The following is a 24,240-nucleotide window of genomic DNA, read 5'->3' on the forward strand; positions in this document are numbered from 1 at the left end:
CTGGTGTGCTTGAGTAAGGCAGTTAGTGAAGCGCTTCTGTCCCACACGCCTGTTCTGTCCTTTTTAAAACCGGTTTACTGTTACTGGAAACTTCTGTACAATAAAGCACCAGTGGAGATGGAACGGCACCCTGCAGTCCTCGCGTTAATTGTAGCCGCGGGGTTGGCGTTGTCCTCAGAGGCCTCCGGGGTCCCGGGGGGTGGGGGGTGGCACCCGGGCCCCTGTGTCGTGCATGAGGCCCTGGCCTCCCTCTGAAGGTCCGTCTGTCTGTCTGGAGGCTGTGACCACCCTCCAAGGTTCTTCCATGTGGGGGGATGGGACCGGGTTCGCGGCGCCGCTGCAGTGACGGAGTTTCCATTTCTCCCAGGATTCCGTCCAGCAGCCCTGGGTCATGGGATGGCAGCTGCGTTTGGGAACTCAACACCACGTGTCCCTGGAACTGTGGGCCTCGCAGAGTTGATTCCTGGGTGCTAGACCCCTGAAAGCTAATTCCTCTCTCCCCAAGCTCCCTTCACCACCCCGATGCCCCTCTCACCTTGTTGCCTGCTGCTGTTGTTTAGTTCTGTTCGAAATTGAGGGCAAAACAACCCCCTTCGGTGTGACAGGTATTAGAGTAGGCCCAGGGAGGGCTCCCGAAGGCCGCGCAGGGAGACGCCCAGCCGGTCAGAAAGCAGCTCAGAGTCAGGACTCGGAGTCCGTGGGCGGCAGCTGTGCGTCCTGTCCGTCCCGTCCGTCCCGTCCCCACCCCACACCGCCCTGGACACCATTCAGCCAATCTGCGGCCAAGTCTGTCTCCTGACAACAGAGGGACATGCCGTAGTCACAGCTATCTGGCCAGCCGAGGAAAGAACACAACCATCTGTCCACGCGTCCTCGCGAGCTCCCTGGATTGTCTCCAGTGGGGGCGATTGCGTGGGCCTGCACGTGAGCCCATTGGGGTCAGAGGGACCGTTGCAAGGAGGGTCCATTGCCCCCAGCATCCATGGCACCAGGATTAGTTAGAACAGACCCCTGGGTTTGGCGTTTTCTGCTTGTCAACTGTTGCTCTAGAGTTGCTTTTAGCTCACCATCCAGATGCTGCCATTAGCGGTCACCGTCGCTCTCATTTCACAAAAACAGGTCGTGATGGAGGCAAGAGGGTCCTGGTTCGCCTCGTCCGGCCTCTTCTCAGAGGAAGAGCCCGGGGTAGGGGAGTGGTGGGGGGAGATGTTTCTTTAACGCGGTGTTCTGACTTGGGACACTGTGGCACCCACTCCGGAGAGCGTGCCCCCAAACCTCCCCTCCTCCCAGATGGGGGGCCGGAGACCCTCGTGGAGGCTCGCCGAGCTCCCCGGGGCCGGAGCGACGCCCGGCGGGACCCAGCACCCTCCCTCCTCCCCACCTCCAGACCAGCACCGCTTTTGTCATTTTAATTGTTCATTTCTTTGCATGCAATTATATGACCTTCTCCGAGAAAGATTTAATGGTCAAGACGTGATTTGGTAAAAGCTTCCTCAAGGAGTCTCTTCCCGGTACGAAGGCGAGCGCCGACCGAGGCCCGGGGGGACGTGCGGACAGGGACGTGTCACTCTCCCCGGCCGGGCGGTCCGTGGGATCGGCACAGAGACGCGGCCGCCGGTGACTCAGCCTCCCGCCGGGCGGGCGGCGGCGGCTCCTTTGTGACGGGCCCTGGGGCGCAGCCGTGGGCATGGGCGCTTGTTTAAGAAAGGCCCGCGTGTGCGTCCCGCACCCACGGGACGGTCGTGGCGTTTGAGCCTCGTAAATAAAACAAAGGCGTGGTCTCGGGCGAAACCGACCTTCCAGTTGCCTGAGCGTGTAGCACTTCGTTCCCACACTGTGCAATGACTAGAAATTGATTTTTTTTTTTTGAAATCCAATTAAGCCTCAAGGTTGGTTACCCATTTAAAAGGTCGGCTGAGTTAAACAGTGACAGTACCTTCAGTTCACGCTAATAATTAAATGCACGCAGAACCTCAGCACCGCCGCCGTGCCACTCGCAGGCTGCGCGCGTCCCCCAGCCACGGTGTGGGCCCACCAGCAGACCACGAACCCAGACCTGGTGAGAGTCCTCGAGCTGGCTGCCGTCCCTGCCCCGCCGTCCCCCGTCCCCTCCGAGTTCTGCAGCCCGAGCGGTTTCCAGCCGGCACGCCACGCGAGTTTCGGCCAGGTGCAGTGCTGACGGCTGAGTCAGGGGCACTGCCCTCTTTTCCCTTAGATGGTCAAATAAAAAAATGACAAGAGCCCACCCAATGGATGTCCAGTGTGAAGGAATCAAAAATTAAGCCCGGTTTGGCTCGGGGGATCAGATCAGCCAAAAAATCTGTGTTTTGGTGTGCCGCAGCGTTTTAGTCACTAGTTTGTGCACGCGCGTGTGTGTGCGTGCATGTGTGTGTGCATGCGTGTGCGTGTGCGTGGTGGGATGGAAAAGGTCTGGCCAGCGCTGCTGGGGCGCGCTGCTCCCCACCGCTCTCCCCTCCCCCCTTTCCCGTGACCCCCAAGAGGACTGGGGCCGGGGAAGTGGCTTCTCGTTCAAAGAGGAGAAGAGGGGACTCGTGGTATGTGCAGCTCGCAGCGCGGCCGGCCGCGCCTCAAAGACAGCGCTGCACGGCGCTCACTCCCTGCGCACCCGGCGTGTTGGGGAAGAGGCTTCGGAATGTCTTCTTACGGTTCTCGGAGGCACTGTGTAAGTATCGCCGGATTTGTGAGGCTCTTAGGAGACCCGAGAACCCGATTGGAGTGCTCTTTGTACTCTTTGAGATAACAGGTTGTAACGTCCCTCCAGCTCTATAAACCGTTGTGAAGGGGTCAGTGATCTTAGGTCCAGTCTAGCGTTTTGGCCTGCGCTGTGATGTCAGCAAGGAAGCCCCGTCTCGGGGCTTTGCAGCCGGAGCCGTGAACCGGCCTGAAATCCAGTACCTTCCAGATTTAGTGAGGAAGAAATATACGTGTATTACTATACTGGGTCCGGCACAGACAATGCCCCTCTTTCACTACGAACTCTGTTTCATCACAAAACCATAAGCATGTAATTCTGTAACCTGACCATATCGCACGCCAGCTCACCCTCTGACATTCTAGGTGAAATGTTCCCATTGCTGTCCGTCTCGTGAGAGACAGTCACGTGCCCCCGCCCCAGCCACGGGCAGGCAGGCCCTACTTGTGGACCCTGTACATGTAAATACACGTCACAGTTCCCTCTCACGGCCCTCGAGAAAAACTAACCGTTCCAGTTCGTGGTTCCTCCCCCCACCCCCTCCTCTCAGAGCCCGGCTGCCAGGGCCCTTGTACTTGCTCAAAGATCCCCATTTAGACAGCACCGAGGGCCGCTGCGTGCGGGGGTGTTTCTGGGAAAAATATGACTCAGGTGTCTGAGGCCTGAGTCACTGTGGGTGCACCAGAGACACGAACTGCTCCGGGGGCTCTGCCGGTGGACGCTTTCCCGAGAAAAGGCTCCTCCATCAAAATGCGCGTTTGCCCTTCACCTCCCCCGGACAGCTCCCTGTTCGCATGCTGAGGGTGTTTCAAGGACTGCGGGGCCACTCGGCCTGTTAATTATTTCTCTTCTCCTCCCTGCCGTGCCCCCAGCCCCGGGCCTTCCCTGTGCCCTTGAAAACTTTTGCAGCTACAGAAATAATGTTACCGGTGCTGGGCAGTAAATAGGAGTTAAGTCCCCGAGTCCTCGCCCTCCCGGGAGGAGCGATCCAGGCCCCTTAGAGTGAGTGGCGGGGGGCCCGCCGACCGCTGGCTCAGCCCCTCGCGTGATGGAGAAGCCCTGCACACCGACGGTGGAAGGAGTGCTCTTTGTCATTGGGAAACGGTTCCCTGATCACATCTTTCTTTTTCTAAATTTATTTTACTGTATTTTTTAACATTTTTTATTGTCGTTCAAGTAGTTTTCTGCCTTTTCCCCACACCCTTCCCCAGCACCCCAGCCCTCCCCAACCCCCTCCTGTTTGCACCCCCTTGTTATTGTCCACGTGTCCTTTATACCTGCCCCTGCAAACCCTTCCCCCTCCTTCCCCGCGACACGTTTTTCCTGGCACCTGCTCCCCTTCCACTGCTGTCAGAACACCAGGTTCCACGCGACGCCACCAGATGTGCCTTGTTACAGCGGACCGCAAAGGGTGGCGCGCGCCACGCCGTCCGTTGTGTCCCAGCCATGAGTATGTGGGGTGCTGCCCTTTCGACCCAACAGAAAACAGGAGGGAGAAGCCCGAAACTAGTAAAAGTGTTTCCCCGCCGAAGGAGGGGCAGCAAAGGGGCGGGAGGCAGCGGCGGCCCCTTGGCGCCTCCTCCCCCTTGGCCGCGGACCGCAGCAGCGTCGCGTGCACTCAAAACCGGGATCGGCTCGGGAGACGGGGACGGCCCGCCCGACGCCCAGCGCAGGCCGGCAGGCGGGAGTGCAGCAGTCGGACGTGTCAGCACCCGAAAACCAATGGACTGTGGCACGCCGGTGGGAGACGGTCTAAGAGCAGAAAAAGGAAACACTGTTAGGACATCATGAGCTCGGTGCAGTGGGTTTGTGGTCAGGAGTGGGGGCTGTTGGGTGAGCGTGGCAGGGGCGGGCGAGGGGGTGCCCCAGGAGGGTGACTGGGGGACGGGGCTTCCCCCTCGGGACAGGGAGACGCAGATGCAGATGAGGGAGGCGGCAGGTGCCACAGGGGCCAGCCGTGTGGGGTGTGGGTTGGAGGAATCCCTTGGGCCTCGTGGGGTTAGGAAGACAACTCGTACCCCATCCTCCGAGAGGGCCGGAGATGGTGGGTGTGGGAGCAGTGGGGGCCCCTCACACTGGGGCCTGGGTGTCTCGACCCCCGTTCCCCCGCTGACAGGACACAGGCTCCTTGAAGGAGTGGCTGGCACTAGGTTTTGGGGCCAGGAAGGACCAGCGTGAGTCTGGGGGCCATCTCACTGTCCCAGACAGGACAGGAGCACTCAAGGATGGACAGGAACGTGTGGAAAAGGCAGGAGCTGGCCGCCGGGACTCGGTGGCCTCGGTGGGGACCCTGGCAGGGGCGGCTCTGAGAGGCACGTGCACGTGAACATGCAACGGGGTGGGGCAGGGTGGCCTGCTGGGCACGCCGCTGCCGCTGTCACTCGGGGCTCCGTGCTGAGAGTTCAGACCATCTCCATCTTGACCTTCTTTTCTGAAGAACAGGTTCTGCGTCCTCATCTTTGCTCCGAGCCCCGAAGATGGCACAGCCGGCCCTGGGGAAAGAGGGGGCAGGGAGGTCTGACTGGGCCTGGAGCCTCCCCGGGCTGACAGTCAGGAAATAGGTGTTGAACGAACGAGAGAAACACCGGAAAGTTGAAATGAGCGCCCCCGGAGAGGGGGCCGGTGTCCCCTCGTTCAGGCTGTGGTGGGATTGTGAGCATTGAGGCAGAGGGTTGGGGCCGGGCGGGTGTCGGGGCACCTGGTGGGGTGCATTCTGGAATGCAACAAACACCCCACAGCCATCTCCCATGCTGGGGTGTCAGGGGTGTGTCCGGAATGTGGACCGTACCCCACGACTTCCACGTAAGTCCCAGGACCTTTATTCTGACTTCTTCCAGAAGTTTTTGTCTGTTCCCCAACCCCTGAATTAGGCCCGAACACCCAGTTGAGCTCGGAAGGGGTCTCTGGTCCCCCAGAGCATTACGTTTCTTCTTGGGGTGCCTTCAAGATCTGGTGAGTGATTTCATGTTTTCATTGTTTAAAGGGAGTTTCATGGAGGTGAGCTTTTCATGGGTGGTGAAATACTCACTACCCGGCAGGTGGACAGCTTCCTGCAAATGGACCCCAGCAAAGCGCCGCCCGTCTGACAGGGCTGAACCCCTGGGGAGGGCAGCGGGAGGGGCCTGGTCCCCGGAGACCGGCAGGCATCTGAGGTGGAAGGATTCCTTAACGCTCTGTTTCATCTGGGTGTCTTGGATTCGGGGGTGGCTCAAAACCAGAATCAGTAATACCTGCTTCTAACAAGCATCTGTGTTGTTTTCTTTTTGCCTGCCTTTCTGTGGAGGGAGGTTCAATAAGCGTGGTTGGATTGAATCATCGCATCCATCCTGTCCTGGGGCCATCTACAAGGGAAGAGCCTCCAAAATCATCTCCGCACTGACAGTTCCTCACCCCCTCCAACTCCCTGTACACACCACGGCCGGGTCTGGCTCTCTGAAGCGCCTCTTGGATCCGGCCACGGCCTGCAAAAGTCGATGCGATGAGTCAGACGCTCCGGCCCACCACCGCCACCCGCGCCTCCTGCTCTCACACCGAGCCCCGAGCCCCGTGGACAGTCTGGGTCTGGGCCCTCCCGCCGGGCCGCTCCCCACCTGGATGCCCCCCCCCGGCCCCGCCCCCGTCCTGTTCGCCTGTGCAGGGCCCGTTTCATCCACCCGGCCCCGCTCACCTCCCTGCCCCTCTAGGACGGTCCCCCCCAGCCTCGCCCCCCACCAGAGCGCCCGGCACCCGTCTGCGGTGTGTTTGCAAACAGAAGAGCAGAGCGATAGATCTCCGTGCGTGCTCGTCGTACCCCGTACAAATGTGTGAAAACATTCAGCTGCTGTAAAATCTTTTGAAGAAAATAAGACCCAATTAGCACGGACTTTTATGTGGGGAAAGCTGGGGGTCGAAGGAGTCTGTCGCACTCGTTCCGCAGCTGTGCTCCGGGCGCCCGCTCTGCGCTGGGCCCCGCAGGAGGAAGACCAGACGGCCCGCCTGCAGGATGCGGGGCTCCTGGTCCAGCGGGAGGTTCCCGAGGACCTCAGCTCAGAAGCTGTGGGAGAGTCAGGGCAGGTGGCAGGGGAGGTGCAGGCGTGGCTCGTGGCTGGGTTCAGAGTAGGGGTGGGGCTGAGCCAGGGAGGGGCTGGAAGCCTCGTGGCACACTGGGGAGTGGGCTCGGCTGCCTTGAAGGTTGATGCTGAAGAGGAGACTCAGTAAGAGGAGTGGTACTTGGAAGGAGCTGGGGGTGACAGAGGGGTGCCAGCCAGAGGCCTTTGAATATCCAGCCGTGGGCGGGATAGGGTAGCACTTTTATTTTTACATGACCCTCGAGTACCACTTCCACCACTGGGTCATCAGTCCTTGGACCTTGCCATCTGAGCCACAGCAGGAGCCAGGACCCTCACCAATGGCACACCCCCCTTCCACCAGGTGCCCCCAACACCCTGCCAGGGCCCCCTCTTCAATGACAGGTGACTCAGGTGCTCTTGTAAGTCACCCACCGACTGCCCTTCCATCCTGTCCTCCCTCCCAAAGCCGAGGGGGCGGCTGCAGCTCACCCAGGCTCTTGCCAGGTGAGGGTCTTGCAAAGGGGTGGGCTGAGGGAGGGTCCCCCATGCAACAAGGCAATGCCTGGATTTACTATAACTGGCCAACTCAGAAACTCAACCTGGGTGGCCGCCCTCCTCTCTGCCACCCCCGTCACACCCAGGACGGTGCCTGGAAAATAGCGAGGGCCCTAGCGACACGGAGAAGCCCATTAAGTGAGGAGGGAGAGACTGGGCGGTGCCCAGCGTGCTAGCCACTGGGGGCCGATACAGCGCGGAGCTGGCACGGGTCCAAAGAGCAGGCCGCCCAGCCAAACCTGACTCCCGGGCAGGTGTAAGGGCAGGCCTGCCAGTGTGGGGTCCCCCAAACTACCACTGGGTGCTCAGAGGGCCCTGCAGGCCTGCCTCACTGCGGGGCTGGGTCTGCTTAGGGCTCATATACACTCCGGACGGGTGGGAACTGCTGCGGTGGACTTGAGGTTGAGCCTGAGTCTACTCAGGTCAAGGCCAGTGGGGTCCGCTGGCTGCCTGCTGGGGCCGCCGGCCAGGGCCCTCTGCCAGAGGGCTGTCTGGAGAGCGGCGCTTCCTCCTTCTGAGGGCAGGACCTACTTGGGGGCCTGCCCGGGTTTGGGGCCTACTCCGGTAGAGGCCTGTGGGTCGCTGCCTGCCCGCCTGGAGCTCGGGGCCGGGAGTTTGGGGCCTGCACGGAGTTCGGGGCCTGCTCCAGAGCCCGGCCCGGGCCTGCCCTCCGCCCCCTCTCGCCCCCTCGCGCCCCGGGCGGGCCCAGCACGTCTCGCGAGCGGCCCGCAGCGGCGGGGGAGGCGGGGCCGGACGGCCGGGCAGGGCCGGGGCGGCGCCGAGGCCGGGCTGGAGCGGGAGCCCGTTCGGAGCGGGAGCGGCGGCCGGGCAGGGTGGGGCGCGCGGGCCGGCGAAGATGGCGAGCGTGGGGCTGCAGTTCCAAGCGAGCGCCGGGGATGCGGACCCGCAGAGCCGGCCGCTGCTGCTGCTCGGCCAGCTGCACCACCTGCACCGCGTGCCCTGGAGCCATGTCCGCGGGAAGCTGCAGCCCCGGGTCACCGAGGAGGTGAGCGGGCCGCGCGCCTCCGCCCTGCGCCGCCCCGCCGGCTAGCGGGGGGACGGGCGGGGTCGGGCGGCGGGGAGGCGCCGAGGCCCCGCCTGGCCCGCGCCCGAGCCCCCCGCCCGCCTGCCCGCCCGCCTGCTCGCTGCCGGGGCGTGCAGGGCCAGGCCGGCCTCCAGGCAGGCCCGGGCCGCTGCCTCGACACCACCAGCCCGCACACACAGGCCACCTCGAAGGAACTGCTTCCTCCCAGACCCCCGTGGCTGTGCCCACTTGTCCCCACTTCCAGGGGCACCTGGCTGGGTGTCCCCAGCGGGGGTTTCCTGCGTTCCAAGCAAAGCAGCCCCCACACCGGCCTTCAAACCCCCACTGCCGAGCCCCACAGGTGCAGCTGTGCTGTCAGACACACACACTGAGCTCTAGGCAGAGGCCACACGTCTCCGGGACGGACGGCGGGAGCTTCGGGGACCCTGCACAGGGGCCCCTTAGCACCACAAGCGTCCACATGCCTCCCAGGGCCACCTGGCATGCGGACTGTTTGAGGTTTTGTGTCTGTCTCCGTCTCTCCCCTCCCGCCCAGCTCTGGCAGGCCGCGCTAAGCACGCTCAACCCCAACCCCACGGACAGCTGTCCCCTCTACCTGAACTATGCCACTGTGGCCGCCCTGCCCTCCCGGGTGAGCCGGCACAACAGCCCCTCGGCCGCCCACTTCGTCACCCGGCTTGTGCGGACCTGCCTGCCGCCGGGAACGCACCGGTGCATCGTGGTGAGTGCTGGAGGGGAGCGGCTTCTGTTACGGGCAGGGAGCGCAGGGCCCTAGCTCGCCCGGCCTGGCGGAGCGCTGGCCCACCGCAGCTCAGAGGCCGCCACAACCCTGATGTGGTCACTCCCGCCGCACAGACAGGGAGACTGAGGCCAGAGACACGAAGCCGTTCCCCCCAGATCAGTGTTGTAGACAGTTCCCAGGTGCAGATCCAGACAGGCCTGTACCTCAGTCCCTTCACGTCCTGCTCTCCTGTCTCGGAAGGCCGCAGTGGCGTCCGGTCCCTGGGGTTTCCTTTCCCGGGCAGCGAGACAGCGAGTGGCCGAGGGGGGGCGCCTCGTTGCAATGCCTGTGTCCTGACTGTGTGTAGGGTGGCCCCTGACCCAGCTGTGAGCCCCAGAACCCCCGACTGCGGCTCCCTGGGCGGCCCCGACCCCCGTGGTCCCCGCTTCCCGCCCTCATCTCGGTTCCCTCCGTGCTGCAGATGGCCTGCGAGCGGTCCGACGTCTTCGCCTCCGCCTGCGCCTTGGCCCGAGCCTTCCCGCTGTTCACCCACCGCTCCGGCGCGTCACGGCGCACGGAGAAGAAGACGGTCACCGTGGAGTTTTTCCTGGTGGGACAAGACAACGGGCCGGTGGAAGTGTCCACTTTGCAAGTGGGTGTCTGGATGTGCAGACAGTGTGCCTGGGCCGTGGGGGGGAGGGAGGGGTGTTGGGGGGCACGCTTCCCCTCCTTCGGGGGGGAGGGGTGGCCGGGAGGGCTGCTATCACCCCTGAGAAGGCCCCCCCCGCAGGTGGGGCTTCCTCTCCAGGATGAGGCTGTGTGCAGCCAGTGGGTGCTGGGCGCCTGGGCAGCCTGGGCACCTGCCCGTCTTTGTGTTGATAATCCTGTGCCCGTATCTGCCACGTCCCCCTCCACGGTGGGCTCGCACCTCCGCCGTTTCACTGGGCCCTCAGAAGAGTCCTTTGGGCCCAGGCAAGGCTGGAAAAGTGTCTTCCAGCTCTGAGGTCCTCGTGTGGCTGAATGTCACACAAAGCGCCCTCCCCTGTGCTGTGACCCTCCCAGATCCCAGCGCTCTGCTCCCCCGTACCCCACCTCTGGGCCCCCCACCAGCAGCCAGACCCAGGTGGTCCTTTCTCCCACGTCACCCTCTGTCATTGCCACCTCCCGAGCCCCTGAGCTGAGGGACCTGCTCCCACTCGTGATTTTTGCAGCACGTGGCCTGATGCTGTCGCTCAGGGCGCCCCCACCCACGCCCACTGCTCCGGACCCCGCAGCCGTCCCTTAACTGGTCCCTCCCCCAGCTCCCCCTCCGCACTGCCTCGGGAAGGCCAAGCTGGTCACGTGACAGCCAGGGCCCTCTGGGCACCCGTCAGGGGCCAGGCCCCGCTCTAGCACACGTGCGTGCCCTCAGGGGTCAGGCGGGCCCTCTGAGGGGGGTCCTGTTGTTATTCCCGTCCTGGCGTTGAGTGGACAGCGGCTCAGAGACATGCAGTGACTTGACGGGGCCACGCCGGCAGGGGGCGGAGCTTTGCGAGGGGCGGGGCTTTGCAGGGGCGGGGCTTTGCACTGACGCTGCCCTCCGTCCCAAATTGAGCTCAGGAGGGGCCGGCTCCCAAAGAGGCCTTTTGCTCCCTAACGGAGACCTCTTCAGGGCCCGTCCGGCCCCTGGTCCCCTCCGGGTCCCCGTGGCGTCTCCCATCCTCCTTCTCTGTAGCACCGAGGGGAGTGGTACTTTGCAGCCTCGGCTGGCCTTGCACCCTCGGTCACCCTCAGATTCTGAGTCTGGCATGGGGCCCGGCACGTAGTAGGTGCTTGCATCGGCATGGGTGGGATGAATGAATGAAGGAAGGAATGGTCCTGCTTTTTGTGGTGAGGAAACTGAGGCGTGAGGAGGTGTAGGCTCTTCCCCAAAGCCACGTGGCTCTGCGGTGGCGGCGCGCTGGGGCCCGGGGAGCCTCCGCCGGCTCCCCGCCTGTGCTCCGCTGCCCTCGACCCAGAGGCTGAGGACGTAGAGCGCTCTTACTCCTTCGGGAGCACCCAGAGAAGCTTCTGGGGGAGGGGGCTTATGAGAAGTGTCCCATGGGATGGCTGGGCACCCCCACCCCCGCCCAAGAAGAGAAGGGAGGGGGTGTTGGTCAGCTCAGGCCGCCACAAGAAAAGCCCACGGCTGCGGCGGCCTGGCCAGCGGACGTTCACTCCTGGCCACTCTGGAAGCTGGAGGTCCGAGGTCAAGGTGGGCTCGGGGGAGGGCTCCTTCCCTGGCTTTCAGACGGCTGTCCGCTCCTCACCGAGTCCTTCTGGGGCAGAGCGGGGGAGAGCTCCGGTCTCCTCTGCTTCTCGTAGGGACACTAACCCCATCGTGGGGCCCCACCCTCCTGACCTCCCAAAGGCCTCCTGACCCCATCACCATGGGGGCCGGGCCTCATTGTGCTGGTCTCGGGCAATCGGATGTGTCTGTAATAGGGGCAGCGCCTCCCGGCCCCCCGGGAGAGGGAGTGGGCAGTGCCCAGGGCCAAGCACAGGGCCACCCGCTGCTGGGAGGCAGCGAGCAGCAGGCCAGGAGGCTCGTGGACCCACTTGTGCCAGGCCGGGTGGCTGGGTGGGCGGCAGGAACCGGGGCCCCGTGACTCTTGCTTCCCCCTCCACCTGCCCCCTCGCCGTCCCGTCCGCAGCCCCACAACCTCCCCCGGATGACATGTGCCTCTGACACATTGCGGCCCCCAGGGGAAAGGACAAAAAGGGACAGCCCCTTCCACCTGGCCCCGGGGCCCTCGTGACAGCCTGTGGTTTTCTCCCAGTGCTTAACGAACACCACGGATAGTGTGCGGCTGGCAGCCCGCATCGTGGACACGCCCTGCAATGAGATGAACACGGACACCTTCCTCGAGGTGCGTCGCCCAGAGCGTGGGGCCGGGATGGGGTGGGTGTTCGTGGCCCCCGGGGAGGGTCGGCGGGGAGCTGGGGGCCGGAGGGGGACAACGTTCACAGTCTCGGCGCTCTGCCTGGGGAACCCTGGCGCTGCTGCGGGCCAAGCTCTGCGCCCCACCCGGCTCCAAGGGGCCGGCATTCTCCCCACCGAGGGCGGAGGGGGGACAGAGCCTCCTTCGAAGGCCTCTTTGCGGGACTCCAGCCACGAGCTGCAGGAAATTGCAGGGTTTGGAGGGCGAGCCTTTTCTCCTGGGTTTAATCACACTGCGAGCGAGGGAGTCAGAGCCGCTGGCTTCCGAGCCTGCCTGCTCCCCCACCACAGGGCCATCCGCTCCTCCTTGGCCCGGAGCTTTGGCCTCGCCTCGGGCTAAGCCGTCTTCACGTGTCTTTGCGTTGTTGTTTTTTCCACAAACGCATCCAGGAGATTAAGAAAGTTGGAAAAGAACTGGGGATCACCCCGACCGTCATCCGGGACGAGGAGCTGAAGACCCGAGGATTTGGAGGTGAGTGGGGGCGGGTCCTCGCAGGTCTCGGCCTTGGGGAGTGGTCCCGGGCACCCCGGCGGGCAGGGTGGCAGGGGGCCGCCCGGGGTGTCGTTACAGCTTCATCCCAGAAGGAGCTGGCCTGAGGCCAGCGCTGGGGCCAGGCCCTGGGAAGCAGACTGCCTCTCGGGGCGAGAGGAGGCAGCGGTTCAGATTCTGATTCAGACTCTGGAAGCCGGAGGATCCAAGTCCCCCCTCCCCCCACCCCACCCCCTCCCGGCCTCCTCACGAGTTGCTGTCCCGCTCCCAGGGCCAGCTCAGCAGGGCCTTTCTGTTCCTCGAATGCACACAGTCACGTCCACACCAGGCCTTGTACTCTGGCTCCCTCCATCGGGAGCACATGCCTCCAAGATGCTCGCGGGACGGGGCTGCCCGCCTCGGCTCCAAACCGCCTCTGCAGACGGTGTCCCCTGCCCACCAGCCCTGTCCCCCCCACTGCCCGGGCACCAGCGGTGCAGTGAGCCCGGGACCTGGTGCTTTCGGACCGCCTAGGGTCAGGTCACTGTGTTCGCCCTCTGTGGCCACAGAACAAATGACCCCACAAGGTAGCAGCTGAGAGGGACCTACATTCACGATCTCACAGCTCCATGGGCGGAAATTCGGGCCCGAGGTCACCCCCGAGGCTGCCTGAATTCGAAAGCTTGACTGGGGCTGGGAGTGGGCCCCAGCAGGTCCCACTCAAGGCTCTGCCAGGGGGTCTCGGGCTGGCACACTGTTCCTTGTCACACAGGCCTCTCCTTGAGTAGCTCACGGCACGGCAGCCGCTCCCCTCCAGGCACGTGCTGAGTCAGAGAGCGAGAAAGAGCCAGCAGGCCAGATTCAGGCCCAGTGTCTGTAACCTCCCCTTCGAGGTGGCATCTCCTCACTTCTGCCGTGTGCAGAAGTGGGACAGGGGGTCCCGCCCCCACTGGGCGGGAGAGGTCACGTGTGCCCAGGGCAGGGGCCACTGGCGGCCATCTCAGCAGCACCTGCCCTGGGTGAACCAACTGCAAGTGGAGGGAGAGGCCGTGCCCGTCGGGGAAGGCTTCCCAGAGGAGGCGACCTTTGCAGTGGGTCTTGCAGGATGAGTAGGAGGTTGCCAGGCAGCCATTACTGGCTCCTGTCCCGGTTGCTGTGACTGTTCAGTTCTGTTGCCGGGCACCTGAGGCGTGGACTCTGCCCACAGCGGGCCGCGGCTTCCTTGCAAAGACGGGACGTGTGTTGCACGGAGGGGCAGCGTGGCAGGCGTGAGCTCGGGAAGGGCAGCGCCGAGTTCTGAGAGCATGGAGGGTTCGTGGAAGGGAGGCTGGGTGTGGGCTGGAGAACCACGGAGTGTCGTCCAAAAATCATTTTCTCCTGCGATCCTGCTCCTTTCTTCCTGGGAACCACACCATATTTTGTTCTCAGCGGGTCTTCTTGCCTAACAGCGCTCTGCCGAGACTCCGTGTGCAGCCCAGAGCCTTGGAGCTGATTTGCGCCCCTCAGCCCCGCCGGCCGGGGGATGGGAAAGAGGGCCGGGAGCTGGGTGGGACGTGCCGCGCGCCAGGAGAGAGATCCCAGGACCAGGGGACACTTCCGGTGGGAGAGCTGCTGCTTCTGGGGGGCTGCGGGGAGTCCTCTGCTCAGCTCAGCCCGAGCCTGACCGACCCCTCCCTGTGCCTCCCGCAGGAATCTATGGCGTTGGCAAAGCCGCCCTCCACCCCCCGGCTCTGGCCGTCCTCAGCCACACCCCAGACGGAGCCACCCAGACCATCGCATGGGTGGGCAAAGGGATCGTCTACGACACCGGGGGTCTCAGCATCAAAGGGAAGGTGAGAAGGTGCTGGGGCCAGCGCTCGGCAGGGGGGGGGGGGGGGGGGGTCCCAGGGTGCAGGGCATCTAGGCGGGCTCCTGGCTCTCAGGTGCTGGAGGAAGGTGCCAGGTGTCTGGGAGCTTGGAGTGGAGCGTGCCTCTGGGGAGCTGCGTTCAGGAAGAGAGTTAGTGGGCCCTGTTCCCCTTCGGAGAGGGACGTGATTACGGACTCACCCTGCGAACAGGGGTCTGGAAACAAACAAACAAAAAAATCTGGAGAGAAGCCAGAAAAAAGCTGCAGAAATGATTCAAGGGCGGGAAAGCAGCACCCAGGAGGCAGCCTTCAAGGAACCAGGTGTCCCTGGGGGACAGTGAGAAGGCCCTGGGGGGACACCCACGGTCTCCATGGTCCCCGGTCTCCCTGGGGCAGAGTGCTCAGAAAGCAGCCGCCCTGGGTACAGCCGGGGGGGTTTGGACACGGAGGCCAGCTGCCGGGGAGCATGGCCGTGACGCTCAAGTCTCAGCCATCACTCCTGTGGGTGGCCTTTGAAGTTCGCAGTCTTGGGAGGGCAGGTACTGAAGGAGGACCAGCCTGTGCCCGAGTCTGTCAGCCGCTCAGCGGCCTACCCTCCTCTGCACCCAGCGCATTTGGGGCCTGCCGGGCCCAGGAGCCCCCTTTGTGCAGGGAACAGAGGCAGCCAGAGGCCTTCGTCTGTCCCCCACCCCAACCTGTGTGGTAGGCCGGGGCTGGGCTCTAGGGGACAAAGACTGGCTTGGGGGGTGAGGTGGGGGGCCTCCGAAGGAGCAGGCATGTGAAACTGATGCCCTAGGAAATCCAAAGGGAAGAAAATCAACCGTCCCCGAGAGAAAGCTCTGGAAGGGAGACAGCGGGCTGAGCTCATACCAAGAGCGCAGGCGTGAACGCTGGCTGCCTGCGTGGCTCACAGCTGCGTCCTGTTGGCTCAGATGGCATGTTTTTTTTTAATTTACTGATTTTAGAGAGAGAGAGGGGACGGGAGAGGGAGGGAGACAGAGAAACATCCAACTTGCTCCACTCACGGCTGTGTTCACTGGTTGGTTCTTGTGTGCGCCCCGACTGGAGGTCGAACCCCCAGCCTCGGTGCATCAAGATGACGCCCTCACCAACCGACCTACCCAGCCAGGGCCCAAACGGTGTTTCAAAATTTGAGTTAGTTACCAACTTTTAAAAGCGGCAAGAAGTCTCCCAAAAGACTGGATTTGGGACCTGGTGTAGGCTCAGAGAATCTGGCAGTGCCGGTCCCGCGTTCCTGCCGGTCCCAGCATCCTGCTGAGCGCAGCGGTGGCTGCCCAGGGTCACTGCCCCAGGGACACAGCATGCACCCTGCAGTTTGCCGCAGGCCCCACCACGCCCTGTCACCTCTTCGACGTGGAACCCCAGTATCCCTTGCTATTTAGGGTAGACATTGTGCTGCAGTAGGCGACCTGTTGTTGTTGTTGTTCAACGTCCTTCCTCCTTCTCCAAACAAAATTATTTGCAGGACTAGTCAGGAAATGAAATAGTAATAATAATGGTTAAAAAAAACCCCACCGATATCGAATTAACTGACAGTGAATTCTCCTTTATTGAATTCCATGTATATTTCCATGCCAGTAGAGAGCTTAAAATCAATATTATGATACAAATGAAAAAGACAGTCATGGATTAACACACTGAACTAGTATGAATGTAATCTTTTTCATGGAAAAAGCTCATGCCCCCATATTGGCTGTGGGAGTGGGTACCGGCCTGATTCAGGTCCGTGTCCTCCAGCCTTACCCCTGCGGACCTGTCCGAGATTGTATCAAAGCTGACCTCCACAGCCTCACACTCACGAGACAGAGAGAGGTCCCAGGTGCACCCATTTGGCTTTACTCGTGGCCGATGCTACTGCTTTTAATTTTGAGGGGTTTCTGGGAGCTGAAGCCACCAAAACACAACCCCTCAGGAAAAGTCTTCAGCCTCAGGATTGCTTGGTAAGGACTGCTAAAACCTCCATTTCCCAAGAAACCCCAGAAATTGTGATACTGCCCACGTGTTCGGCTCTTTGAGATTGATTCCAGGGGCCTTCAAGCACCTGTGGAGTGAAAACCGTTCAGACACCGCTCCAGGTGCTCCCGTAGATTGAGGGAAGCGAAGAAATCTGAGTTCGCGGCGCCCCTGGAGCCCCCTGTTTGCAGGCGGGAGCCTGAGACTCGCAGCCCCCACTCCGGGCGCCGGTCCACGGCGCTCGCCCGCACCCCGCCGACCCTCGGGGCCGCCCTCCGCCCCGAGGCATGTCGCTGCGCTGTGCGTGGGGGCCGGCTGGGAAACCGGCAGTTATTACCATCCATTAGAATAATGTTTCTAAAAGGATTAGTAATTAAAATGGGCAATTTGAAGCTTTTATTTATATGATTTGGACTCACTTCAACCAACAACAGGTTTTTTTCAGAGCGATTTACCACTGATGACAACAGGCGGGCTGACTTTTAGTCGGTTTATTACTGCTTTTCAGTTCTCCCCAGACGGTGAGCCCCCTCAGGCTTCTCCGGGGCTGGGCACCCCCTCCCTGCCGCCCTTGCGCTGGAGGCAGCTGAGAGCTGGCCGGCAGAACCGTGGGCTTGCTTCCCCGGGGTCGGATGCTTGTTGCGGATGCTGGCTTGTGGGAGGGCCGGAGTGGGAATCGGGGCTTTCTGGAAATGAGTCATTTTGCGGGTGGCACCAGCCCCCCACGTAGGAGGAACAGTCTCAGTCCCATTTCCAAAGGATTGGAAGGCAAACCAGGGTCAGCAAGAACTAGTGGGCACCAAGTATGTCCGTCTCGGGACCCCTGGTGCTCTTAAAGCAGGGACCCAAAGAGGGTTTGTGTATAAGAGTGATGTGTGTCAGTATTTCCCGTGCTGGAAATTAAAACGGGGATGTTTCAAACATATATGGATTCATTTAAAAATAACACAGACCCATTGTTGACCTGCATGCTAATGTAAATATGAAAATAGGTATATTCTTTTATTTTTTTAAATTTCTATTGTATTTTATTTATTTTTTAGGATTTTATTTTTATCTATTTTTAGAGAGGGAAAGGAGGGAGAAAGAGAGAGAGAAACATCAATGTGCAGTTGCTAAGGGCTGTGGCCTGCAACCCAGGCATGTGCCCTGACTGGGAATCGAACCTGCGACGCTTTGGTTCACAGCCCGAGCTCAATCCACTGAGCTACGCCAGCCAGGGCTGAAAATAAGTATATTTTCCCAAGTGAAAAAAATGAGTGAGACGAGTGGCATCATTCTACATGTTTCCAAATCTCTGCCATGCCCGCCTTAAGGGAAGGCAGCCGTGCTCACGTAGCCGCCTCGGCCTCTGGTGCACCATGATAGGCTGTTCCTGCTGAGATGGGGGAGGAAAGTCTGGCCTCCCTCACTTTGTAGGTGGAAAAGGAGAAGTAGTTGTAGTGCACGTCGCAGAACCGAGAACACTCCCCTTTGCTATCACACCAAAACTTGACAAGTGGTAGCCCCTGAAAGGTCAGCTCCAAGGTGGACCCTGAAACGGTATCAGTGGAGATTGTGCCACTACGTTAAAACCGACTGGTGTCGCGTGAACTGTGAACGCACGACTTTGTCATAACGCGCGTGGGTTCCTTTGGAAGACATTGTTAGCAGAGTTACGCAGACCTCCTCAAGTTTGACACATTTCGTCACACAATATTTTTTAAGTCCCATTTGTTAGTATCACCCCCCATCTCATTTTGAAAAGCCATTGAGTATTTGGAAGCTGGAGGCAGATGTAAGTTTTCCGAAAATTCTGACCCTTTTTTGTGTGTGTGTGTGTGTGCTTAAAAGCTCAAATTTGACCATTGGCAACAAACAACAGTGGAACTTTTCCTGGAAGGGAGAGGCCCGATTTGTTCATTTTTGAGGAACGAGCTGCCAAGTTCTTTCGAGCAAGAAGGGTGCTGGTGAGGACAGGCTGGAGGAGGTCGGAGCTGGGGCTGCTCCCTGCCCCCCGCCCTCCCCAGCCCGCCATCGCTGGAGCCCCATGGGGCTCCGCTGGCTGTACTCCAGGGCTGAGATTGGTGACAAGTCAGTAACTTTCCTGCCTCAGCGAGGAGAGGCGAGGGGGACCGGCCGTGCTGTGCTTTCCTGGGGCCGGCTGCCTCAGTGCCACGCCACGTGCTGTGCTGTGCCCGCCGTCCACTCGTCGCCTGTGGTCCATGGGTGTGAGCGTCAGCCCAGGGCAAAGGGCAAAGGCCACCTTAGTGTCACTCCGGGAGTCGTTCCCTTTAGAAAAGGAGAGACGGCCCAGGGGCGCTGCGGAGCGTGCACCCACAGACCTGCCGCCACAGTGCGGCGTTTGTCCGCCCGTGGTTGGGAGGGAGGCCGCGCCAGTGACAGTGATTCCGGTGACCGACCGCCTCGAGCTGTTTTCCTGCGGGCTGTTTTGCAAGTAGTTTGATTGCAGACCCGAGGCCCCGTTTTCCCGTTTAAACAATCCTGTGCTTTTTCGCAGTTTGGGTCAAAAGAGATAGCTTATTTTCAGGAGTGCCAGCTGGGTCATGTTCCCCTGATTTAATTGTAAAAGCAGCTCAGTTTATATCTAAAAATAGTTTCCATTAAAACTGGAGGCCCACGTAATCCGATAAAGGTTCAAAACACCGCTCGGTACATTGCAAACCCGAATCCTTCCATGTGGTGACCTGCTGTTAATTTAAAATATGAACTTGTCAATTAGCGTGGGGAGCCTATAAAATGTAAAAACACGTAACCACTCTCCGCCGGTTGACAGAACATCACGCGTACCTCGGTGGCAGGCGGGCGGCCGCCTCCGTCTGTAGCGGCCTCTCACACAACCGCTCTACCCAGGAGATGCCAGTGGACGGTGGGCAGGATGGCGGGACAGCAGGGGTCCCCACCGGTGGGGGTGGGGGTGCGATGTGACGGTGACATCTGTAGCATTCCCACTGACCCGGGGAAATCACTCACGATGGTGACGTGGAGGAGCAGAGAGAGCCGGGAACACAAGTGTCGGCAAGGCCCGGTGGGGACGCCGTCCCACGCCAGGCGGGGAAGTGGGGCCTGCTCACGGGGCAGCCCGGCCACGGGCGACACCCCAGCCTCCGGGCCCAGGTGGCCGTGTCTTTGCCTGTCTGAGTAGCGGCCTGGCTACTGCGGCTACGGCAGCTCTGGGGGTGCCCTCCTCCCCCATGTCCTCCTCCCCCACCCCTGACCGGCTGCAGTTCTGTTGGATAGCCCCCAAAGCTGTGCTGAGAAAGGGTCCCCCGGTTCCCTAGTCTCCAGCCTCTGCTTCCCATTGCTTCTAAGGTGTTTCCTGGCATCTCTCCTCTGGGTCCTGCGGGCCTGGGCAGCGCCACACGGGCAGGGTGGGACAGGGCGGACGGGGCACTGTGGCCGACCAGTCAGCACCCTCTCAGCCCTCTCTCCCCGTTTTGCCCCGCCCCCAGACCACCATGCCAGGGATGAAGAGGGATTGCGGGGGCGCCGCAGCCATCCTGGGGGCCTTCAGAGCCGCCATCAAGCAGGTCAGTGGGGTCCCACCTCTGCAGTTCGGTGGGGAGGAGTCCCGGGGTGTACCCCCTCCCCCGCGGCCTCCCCTGTTCTTCCCCGGGGGATCTGCACCCGTCAGGGACCCAAAGCTCTGAAAATGGGAGGAAGCACAGCTTCCCGTGCAGCCCCTCCCTGCCCTGAGGCCGAGATGTCCTGGGGTGAGGGGTGAGGCTGGGGGGCGTCCTTTGGAAGACCCCGTGCCAGGAGATGTGTTTGTGCAACAAAGGCGTGGTGTGCCCTGACCAGGGGGTGACGCGTCTGAGCTGCTGGGCCCTTCCTGTCACTTAGCCCAAGGCTCCGTCTCTCCACAGGGCCTGCCCGTCTGGCCTGGCCCCTGGGGGTGAGCTCAAAGCTCGAACCCAAGGTCTGGGCAGAGTTTCTCATCCATTGCCAGTCAGGAGCCCAGCCCGGCTCCCGAGAGGGAGGCAGAGACCCCAGGAGGAAGCGGGGCTGGGTCCCCAGGGGGCAGGGGCTTCTAGGAGGGCTGAGGGGCCGGCCCCTCCAGAGCCAGGCCCAGAGCCAGGCCAGCTCTTGGTTCTGCCCGTCGCAGCCGCATTGGAAACCGGCCTTTCTAGGGTCTCTCTCAAGCAGAGCCGCAAGCCACAGGCTGCCCGCGGGCCCTGCGGGGGGACGTTGCAGAAGGAGCACGAGCCGCCTGTTCTCTCGTCCCCGCACCGGCTGGAGACTAACGAGGAGTGCGGCCCGCATGCGATGAGGCGGCCGCCTGGCCCGGCCGGCGCCGCCCCCGCCCCCCCAGGGCCCCTCGGCCTCCCCAGATGAGCACCGCCAGCCGGTAACTGGAGCCTCTGCCCACGCCCCCTCCAGGGTTTCAAGGACAACCTTCATGCCGTGTTCTGCCTGGCCGAGAACGCAGTGGGGCCGAACGCGACGCGGCCCGATGACATCCACCTGCTGTACTCAGGAAAGTAAGGCCGCCCGCCCCTCGGGTCGCTGCGCGTCAGCCCGGCTCCCTCTGGGCGTGCTGCCCCTCCTTCCCGAGCCGGGCTGGTCCGCTGGAGTCGTGCCCAGCTGGGGGGCAGATCTCACCCCACTTGCTCCAGCCGGGGGCACATCTGCCGGAGGATGCCCTACGACCGGTAGCCCTGGACCGCAGGCTGCTTGCTCCCAGGGCTGTCTGGGAAGGTGGTCAGGGCTCAGGAGCTTGGGATCCAGCCTGCTCTAGTGGGACAGCCCCCCGCCCCCCAACACAGGGGTGCTCGTCCCCAGCGTTACTCTGAGTGGCGCGTCCTCCTCCACCTTGACCCAGGGCCAGGAACTGTGTAAATGTCGCCCACACGAGCCCGTTCTCCCACCTTGCAGACCAGGAGACTAAGGCACAGGCTTGCCCCAGCTCCCAGCTGAGAGTGACGGGGTGGCTCCGACCCGGTGGCCTTTGCTCCTGGCCTAGCCCCGCATGGCTGTAGGGCACGGTGGTGGCTCTGACCCCCGGGGGGTTGCAGAGACCAGCGTTCCAGTGCCCCAGGGACTCACTGCAGGGGTCCCAGGGAGCACCATGCTGAGCAGTGTCTCTGCCACCCCCAGGACTGTGGAAATCAACAACACGGACGCCGAGGGCAGGCTGGTGCTGGCGGACGGCGTGTCCTACGCCTGCAAGGACCTGGGGGCCGACATCATCCTGGACATGGCCACGCTGACCGGGGCCCAGGTGGGAGTCTGAGCTGCTGTCGCTGCATCTTCATCGCCTGGGCGGGGGACCGGGGAGCTCGTCCGTGGCAGCGCTGGGGACCAGGGGCCTGGGTGCCGGGACGGGACAGGACGGGACATCTTCCTGCCGCTGGCTGTCTCTGCCGCTCACCACGTCTCTTGTGGCTTCTTTGTGTCCTCTCTGCCCTCCCTTGCCTTGTGTGTGCCCCCCTCTCCCCGGGGGCTCCATCCACCTCTCCCTGGTCCCCCGTGGGGCCGCGCCTCCCAGGGCATCGCCACGGGCAAGTACCACGCCGCCGTGCTCACCAACAGCGCCGAGTGGGAGGCGGCCTGCGTGAAGTGCGGGAGGAAGTGCGGGGACCTGGTGCACCCGCTGGTCTACTGCCCCGAGCTACACTTCAGCGAGTTCACCTCGGCCGTGGCCGACATGAAGAACTCCGTGGCGGTAGGCTCGGAGGGGCACCGGGCTGGGGGGGGCGGGGCAGGGGAGGGTGTCCAGAGCAGGGGCGCACCACTCCCGGGGCTCCCCGCCAGCGTGTCCACCACGTCTGGTCCTGGGTCGCCTCCCCCTCTGGGGTCTGTGGTCCCCGCCGCCAGTCCCTTTGTGGGACCCCTCCTTGCCGTGCGGTGAGGGCGGACCTGAGCCCACGTGCGACGTCCTTGGGGTCCTGGGGCCCTCTCAGCTGCCTCCCCGCGCTGAACCCTCCCCCCCGGCCTCTTTTTTCAGGCACCAGGGGACGTGGTGGCTGAGGATGGCAGTGGGGGGAGCCCAGGGGGCGTGGGAGGGTCCACAGCCGTGCCCCTGCTGTGAGGGGAAGAGCGGTCATTGTCTGTCCTTCCACCGCCCCCCCAGGACCGGGACAACAGCCCCAGCTCCTGTGCCGGCCTCTTCATTGCCTCGCACATCGGCTTCGACTGGCCCGGGGTCTGGGTCCACCTGGACATCGCCGCGCCCGTGCACGCCGTGAGTCCGGGGCCCCCGTGGGTACCTTCCCACCCGTCAGGACGCCTCCTCAGCTGGCCGGCCAGTCCACTTTCCCCCCTGCCCGCTCCCCGCCGCCGGCATGGCTCCCACCCTCCCGTGCTGCATGTCCCAAGCCCCTCCCTGGCCCCAGAGCTGCAGGCTGAGCTCATCGGAGCTCATTCTGTGTCGGGGGTCACACCGCTCGCGGCCCAGCCTCCCTGCCCGCTGCGGTCCCTCCCACCTCTGATCTCCTCGCCTCTGGGAACCGAGTGGCCGCTGCGCGCGGCCCCTCCCCAGCCAGTCCATCCTCCGCAAGGGGCCCGGGCGCCGGGGCCTCACCCTCTCGCACTCCTCCGCCCTGAGTGCGGCGGGACAGCCGAGGGGTCTGTGGGGGAAGGCAGGGAGGTGGACGTCTCGCCCCGGTCTGGAACACCCCCCCCCCCCCATAGAGGCGGGCTCCGGAGGCCGGGCGGGTCTGGGTCTGGCCCTGCCAGCATGGGACGCCCACCTGCCCTTTGCCCGCAGGGCGAGCGCGCCACCGGCTTCGGGGTGGCCCTGCTGCTGGCGCTCTTCGGGCGAGCCTCCGAGGACCCTCTGCTGAACCTGGTGTCCCCACTCGGCTGCGAGGCGGACGCCGAGGAGGGGGACGTGGAGAGGGACTCCAAGCGGCGCAGACTCGTGTGAGGCCGCCCGCCCTCCCGGCCCAGCGACGGACGGCTCTGCCTCACTCTGCACTCGTTAACTTGAAGCAATTGGAAGTAACACCATAAGAGGGGCTCTGGTTTGTTTTTGTGTATAGTGGTCGTGGCGATGGAAATGGCTCCTTCTGTCTTCCAAGGCAGCGTAGGGGTCTCGGGGCCCTGGGGGAAGGGCGGGAAGCTTGGGGGGCCATTTCTGTTCCGGCGGCCCGCAGGCATCCCGCCAGCTGCTGCGAACTGTGCTCCCCGCCCCCCCGGGGCCTCTGCGTGACCTTGGGCCCCGGGACACACGGGCAGCCCCAGTGCCTTTGGCCTGGTGGCCCTCACGTGTCCTGCATCCACTTGGTGCCCGAGACAGGCACTCGTGGCCCTGTTTCCAGCCCCAGGCCTCCTCGCAGGTGGCGCCCGTATCGCAGGGAGCCCGGGCCCACGCTTCCGGCCGGGGCTGCTGCGGTGTCCGGGCAGCCGACCCCTTCCAAAGGATGGAGGTGACTTGCTTCGGGGAATCGACGTTTCAGAGCAGAAGGAGTCTCTGCTCCGGCCCCTTCCAGGCCCCCGGTGGTCGAATTAAATGTGGCTGCCCCTCATGCACCTTCGCCTCTGTCTCTCTCTCTCCCCCGCCCGGTGTCGGAAATCCACCCTGAGGGCTGCTGCCACCTCCTCCCAAATGATACCCTCGGGTTGGAGAGCCCAGGTCTGCGGGGAAGGCTGTCCCAGCCCCCAGCGCACCGGGAAGCCGGGCGTTGTGCTGGGCCGGCCTCGGTCCTTCGCACAGAAGGGCCCAACCCTGGGGCGGAAGGGCCAGGCCTGGCCGGGATCCAGGGAGACCTCCCACCTGGGCCCAGGTGAGGGGGCCCGGGGGACCCGGGAGCCAGCTCCTCCGGAGTTTGGCTGAGAGCACAGGCAGGGCCGCTGTCGCCTCCGGTGCTCCGTCACAGCAGCCGCCTGGGCCAGGAGGAGGCCAGCCGCTCGGGCCCCACCTGGCTCGGGGGCGGCTGCCCGGACCTCTGGACCCCCTCCGCTGGGC

The 24,240-nt window shown here is 63.1% G+C and overlaps 1 protein-coding gene across 1 annotated transcript; it reads left to right on the forward strand.

The window, feature by feature from the left end:
• Positions 1–7,872: 7,872 nt before the first annotated feature.
• NPEPL1 (aminopeptidase like 1) lies at positions 7,873–23,800 on the forward strand. Its single transcript, XM_028524608.2, has 12 exons — positions 7,873–8,323; positions 8,898–9,083; positions 9,565–9,735; positions 11,882–11,971; positions 12,433–12,514; positions 14,201–14,343; positions 19,784–19,861; positions 20,712–20,812; positions 21,429–21,552; positions 21,820–21,996; positions 22,405–22,515; positions 23,041–23,800. Exons 1-12 carry the CDS (start codon positions 8,174–8,176, stop codon positions 23,197–23,199), a joined length of 1,572 nt encoding a protein of 523 aa, XP_028380409.1. The 5' UTR covers positions 7,873–8,173; the 3' UTR covers positions 23,200–23,800.
• The last annotated feature ends 440 nt before the right edge of the window (positions 23,801–24,240 follow it).

This window comes from Phyllostomus discolor, chromosome 9 (genome assembly GCF_004126475.2).
Source record: "Phyllostomus discolor isolate MPI-MPIP mPhyDis1 chromosome 9, mPhyDis1.pri.v3, whole genome shotgun sequence".
NCBI lineage: Eukaryota > Metazoa > Chordata > Mammalia > Chiroptera > Phyllostomidae > Phyllostomus > Phyllostomus discolor.